The 6,042-nt window shown below is 46.0% G+C and overlaps 1 protein-coding gene across 1 annotated transcript in view; it reads right to left on the bottom strand.

The window, feature by feature from the left end:
- The window catches only part of ZNF229 (zinc finger protein 229), a 21,526-nt gene extending 16,592 nt beyond the window's left edge, over positions 1-4,934 (bottom strand). Inside the window, 3 exon segments of the mRNA XM_055079259.1 lie at positions 2,102-2,203; positions 3,788-3,845; positions 4,707-4,934. Coding sequence (XP_054935234.1) covers positions 2,102-2,203; positions 3,788-3,845; positions 4,707-4,934 — 388 coding nt within the window.
- Between the last annotated feature and the right edge of the window lie 1,108 nt (positions 4,935-6,042).

The raw sequence follows: 6,042 nt of genomic DNA, 5'->3' as shown, positions 1-6,042 counted from the left end.
TCACGGGCCCAGCCGCTCCGCGGCATGTGGGATCTTCCCGGACCGGGGCACGAACCCGCGTCCCCTGCATCGGCAGGCGGACTCTCAACCACTGCGCCACCAGGGAAGCCCGACTCGACTCATCACTCTATTGGTGAACACATTCGACTTCATGACTTCAAAGTGCATCCATATGCTGATGACTCAACGCCAACTTGATGGCTCCACTCGGGTGTCTAAAAGGTGTCTCAAACATGCCCCCAAACCAAATTCCAGATTTGCCTCTAGAGGTCCCTCTCCCCTTTCAAATAAGCAGGCGATATATTCTGGAGCAATCCTTGATTTCTCTCTTTTTCATACTCCACATCCAATCAGCAGCAAGAACCTTCAAATCATAGCCAGACTCAGACCAATTCGTCTTGCTGTCACCATCCAAACCACCATCTTCTCTGCCTGAAATACTCCAGTAGCCTCCTAACTGGTCTCTCTGATTCTATTCCAGTCCTGCCTGCAAGTCTATTTCCCATAAAGCAGCCAGAGTGGTCTCTCTCCCTTTTTTTTTTTTTTTAGTTAAAAAATACTTGATTGTTAAAAAATGCTAACCAGGGCTTCCATGGTGGCGCAGTGGTTAAGAATCCGCCTGCCAATGCAGGGAACACGGGTTCGAGCCCTGGTCCGGGAAGATCCCACGTGCCGCGGAGAAACTAATAAGCCCGTGTGCCACAATTACTGAGCCCGCACGCCACAACTACTGAAGCCTGAGTGCCTAGAGCCCGTGCTCTGCAACAAGAGAAGCCACCGCAGTGAGAAGCCCGCGCACCGCAAAGAAGAGTAGCCCCCGCTCGCCGCAACTAGAGAAAAGCCCGCGCGCAGCAACAAAGACCCAACGCAGCCAAAAATAAAATAGATAAAATAAATAAATAAATATTTTTTAAAAAGCTAACCATCGTGTGAGCTTTCAGAGAGTAATAATATTTTGGCTGGTGGAGGGTCCTGCCTTGATGCTGACGCTGCTGACAGATCAGGATGGTGGTTGCTGAAGGTTGGGGTGGAGGTGGTCATTTCTTAAAATAAAACAATGACGTTTTAAAAATATAAAGTCATGTCACTTCTGCGGCCAAAACCTTCACCTGACTCAAAACCTTCGTCCTTTCAATGGCCAAACGACCTTACACTCTGAGGCCTCCCAAGACCCCATTTCCTACTTATCCTTCCTCTTTCTCATTCTTGTCAGCCTCTCTGGCCTTCTTACTGGTCTTCAAATAGACCAGTCATACGCCCACCTCAGGGCCTTCACTGCCATTCCCTTTCCCCAGAGGTCCACAGGCCCCCTACCTCCTTTGGGTCCCTACTCAGGCACCACCTTCTCGGTGACAGCATCCCTGGTTGTCCCACTTAAAGCTGCCAGCCCCTCCGCCAGCACTCCCAAAGCCCTTTTCCTGCTTCGTTCTTCTCCATGAAACTTATCGTCTAAACTTCCATCTGTTTTTCTTGTTTTCTGTCTTTCTGCGCCCAGTAGAACGTGAGCTCTCTGAGGGCTGGGCTTTCAGTCTGCTCCTGGCACAACGTAGGTGCTCAATAAATATTTATTTTAAAAAAGTTTTTTTATTATGGAAGTATAGTTGATTTACAATGTTGTGTTAATTTCTGCTGTATAGCAAAGTGACTCACTTATACACATATATACATTCTTTTTTATACTCTTTTCTATTATGGTTTATCCCAGGACATTGAATATAGTTCCCTGTGCTATACAGCAGGACCTTGTTGTCCATCCATTCTATAGATAATAGGTTGCATCTACTAACCCCAAACTCCCAGTCCATCCCTCCCCCACCCCTCAATAAATATTTCAATGGAGACTGGGACTTGCCTGAACTCAGCCTGCTGCTACCCGGATCCTGGGTCTGCTGATACCAGTTATAGAGCAGAATGGATTTTGTTCCCCAGCTCGTTGACTTAGTAAATTACATGCTAAGGACCATGCGGGGTGCATGGGGACACAGTGGTGATCAGGGCAGGAAAGGATTCTGCACTCAAGCTGACATTCCAGCTGGGAAGACAGCACACATTGACTGAAATTCTACCATGTGACAGGTGCGTGGGATATAAAGAAAGATACCGTCCTTGACCATGTTGTGCTCACACTGCAGGGAGAAAGAGGATGACAGAAATAATTGGTGACAAAGGCAGCGGGATGACGAGGTAACGGGAATAACAGATACTGCAAAGGTGGGAATAACACATGAATAAAATTATGATGAATAAGATTATGTACGGGGATGAAAAGGAGGAGAACTCAAATGTGAGGCTGGGTTGCAGCTTGAGGAAAATGGGGAAATTATGATGTTTTAACCTAGACAGCAAAAGGAGGAGCAAGGTTTTGGAAGTTACAGCTCTTGTCTCTCAATACTGGGAGCTGTGCAATGGTTTGGGTTCAAATTCTGGCTCAGCCACTTGGTAGCTGTACTAACACCAGAAGAGTGACAAACCTCTGAGTCTGTTCTTTCTTCTGTTAAATGAAGATAATATTCCTTACTTGCAGAGTGGAAAGAATTAATTCTTTCTCATACACATATACATGCCTACCTATTTGAATAAAGCTCATAGCCCAGTTCTTGGCACACAGGAAATCCTCTATAAACTATTATCATTGCTGTTATTCATCCATCCCCAGGCACTAACCTCGGAATACAAGCATCCCTTCATTTAACAAATATACGTTCAGTGCCAGCTACATCTTGGATGCTACAACAAACACTGGGGATGCAGCAGTAAATAAGACGGGCAAGGTACTTGTTCTTACGGTGCCTGCCTTCTGGTGGGTAAACAAATCTACAAAGGTGATCAGCGATTACAAAAAGGGCAATGAAGAAAAGGAAACACATGTGACAGAATCTTGTTTACCCCCCAGAATGTAAGTTCTCTCAGACAGAACATTGGAGGCAGGATTGGGAGGGGCAACATTAAATCAGGTGGTCATGGAAGGTCTCTAAGACCCGCATGAAAATAAATCAGTTGTGTAAAGATCCGGCATGAGAAGAGTACAGAGGGAAGTGCAAGGACAAAGGCCCTGACTTCTGGTGATAACATCGCCTGGCCAAGTGACACTTGTTACGTTTCTTAACCTTTCTAAGCCTCAGTATTCTTATCTGTAACATGGGACTAATATTATCTAACTTCTGCAGCTGCTGAGCAAATTAAGTATATATTAATTTACTCGGACTTCCCTGGTGATCCTGTGGCTAAGACTCCGCACTCCCAATGCAGGGGGGGCCTGGGTTCGATCCCTGGTCGGGGAACTAGATCCCACATGCCGCAACTAAGACCCCGGTGCAGCCAAATAAATAAATAAATAATAAATAGAAAAATTAATTTACTCATTCAAATATTTATTGACAGGCTACTATATGCCACACACTGTTCCAGGGACCAGGGATACAGCAGTGAGAGCCCTCAACATAATAAATGTCATATAATAAGCGCTTAATTAACGCATACCTTTAGTTACTGTTATTACCTCTTTCCTATACGTAGCACATCCTTGAAACAATGTAAGCCTGAGCGATCTACTGATCAAATGAATCACTCCTAGGAGCCAAGGAGAGAACATGCTAATAAGACACCAGGAAATTCCCCAACCTTAGAAGAAACCCATTTCTGAGTGAAGGCGGTAAGCCTGAGGGGCCTGAACGGGACATTTGTCAAATCCATGGGATAAACAATGAGGTCGGAAAAACAGGTCTTCATTTGGGAAGACAGCAAGCGTTGACATAAAACAACAACAAGAGACCAAAGTCCTACTCACCTGGAGCTCCAATGGCAAGAGACCTGGGATTATTCCCTCCTCTTTTATGCAGTTCTCTCTGGCAAAGGAACAGTTGGAAGAGAGCAAAAAAATAAATGAGCCATGAGATAACATGATTTTACCATAATTCCCAACACACCACAGGGAAATATCTCTGAGCACCAGTTGGATGTAATCTACTCCTCCCTTTAACCTACGCTTCCTGTAATCTACTCCTATTACTTCCTTCAGGTGTCCTGGAAAGGGACCACCCTCCCTACAGGACTCAGAGAGAACGGCCCATGCCAGTCCTGCTTTGCGCCTTGTCTACAAGCCTGCACTCACTGTAGCTCCCAAAAGACAAAAATCAGGACACAGTCTCGAATTGAATTCAGAGCTGTGACTCCCACATGCTATGTGACATTTTAATTTTGGGGGGAGGGGGAAGGATTTTTTTATTGAAGTATAGTTGATGTACAATATTATATGTTACAAGGTGTACAATATAGTGAGTCACAATTTTTGAAGATTATACTCCATTTATAGTTATTATAAAATGTTGGCTATATCCCCTGTGTTGTGTAATAAATCCTTGTAGCTTATTTTATACACAACAGTTTGTACCTCTTAATCCCCTACCCCAATCTTGCCCCTCTCCCCACTGGTAACCACTAGTTTGGTCTCTATATCAGCTGTGTGACATTTAGAGTGGAATTCAACCTGTGTGTACCTCAGACGCTACAAAAACCAGATAGAGCAACAATACATCAGCAAAAGAATCTTTCACAACTTGCACAGTGCTTTAAAATTCTCCAAGGAACACATACAGAACATGAAGATTCAATTTCAGCAGCTCTTTACAGAAATGCCTTCACAGCCAGAAATCTCTGAAATTAGTACAGAAGTGGGTGGGCGGCTACCGTGAAAGAATTCAAGATACCATCAATCCGCGACTGCCTGGATTGGAGTCTCCCAAACGGAGGATGCCCGTCTCAGAGTCGGAGCTGCCGGCCTCAACCTGCTCCTTCCAAGCCTGAGGGGTACCAAGGACTGCAGGCCCGGGCCCCGCCCCCCATCCCACCCCGGGATGCTTGGCGACCCGCCTCTTCAAACCCTTCCTTCGCCAAGCCGAGCTCGTTGAAATTCCCTGGTTCCGACCCTCCGCCATTCGCCGCCCTTTCCCCCTCAGATCCTTGAGATCTGGCCCCTGTGGCTGCGGCCGGAACAAAGACCTCCAAGAACACTCAAGTCCCTTTTCCTACACACCATCGCATAAGAAACCAAGGCAGGGGTGCGCCGACCGGAAGCGGAAGTGGGCGACTAGGGAGGGCCCAGACTACACTTCCCAGAACCCTCTGCGGCGCGCTGTCTTAGTTTGAGTCCAGATGGTGATGGAAATAAGCGTCCCCCTGGAGCTTTGCCAGACGCGTGGCAGAGTGCAGGGGGCGCTCAACGTCGCAGCGCTCAGCTTTGGGGCGCCGCTACACTTTTCTTTCCTTAAAACAAAAAAGTTCTTATGGCTGAGTAGTATTCCATTATAAATATATATATATATATACCCCACATCTTCTTTATCCATTCATCTGTCGATGGACATTTAGGTTGTTTCCATGTCTTGGCTATTGTAAATAGCAATGCTATGAATATAGGGGTGCATGTATCTTTTCAAATTAGAGTTTTATCTGGATATATGTCCAGGAGTGGGACTGATGAATCATGTGCTTGCCTTCTTGTATATACTTGAGTGCCTAGAAAAAGAACCTGATAGATCATAGTGATTATGTGGCAGGTCCCCTTTACTACTATAGTCTAACAAATGACCACAGACTTAGTGCCTTAAAACAACTACTTTATTTATGCTCATGGGTTCTCTGGGTCATGAATTGGAAAGGGCACAGCAAGGATGGCCTTCCTCTGTTCCATGATGTCTGGAGCCTCAGCTGGGAAGACCCACAGGCTGGGTGGTAACTTGACAGCTGGGGAATGGAATTACATGACTGGTAGTTGATAGAGACGGTCAGCTGGGACCTCAGCTGGGGCTGTCAACTACAATACCCACACATGGCCTCTCCATGTGGTTTCCGAGGCTGCTTCACAGCATGGCGGCTGTGTTCCAAGTGTGAATACTCCAAGAGAACAAGGGGAAAGCTGCATCAGTTTTTATGATTTGGCATCGAAAGTCACATATAGTGTTGCTGTCATCATCATCAAAAGCCTGTTCAGATTCAAGGGCAAAGAAGATCAATCCCCCTCCCCCAACCTCTCAGTGGGAGGAA

Source organism: Physeter macrocephalus, chromosome 17 (genome assembly GCF_002837175.3).
Source record: "Physeter macrocephalus isolate SW-GA chromosome 17, ASM283717v5, whole genome shotgun sequence".
In the NCBI taxonomy this organism is placed as follows: domain Eukaryota; kingdom Metazoa; phylum Chordata; class Mammalia; order Artiodactyla; family Physeteridae; genus Physeter; species Physeter macrocephalus.
This window is presented reverse-complemented; position numbering and strand designations above follow the sequence as displayed.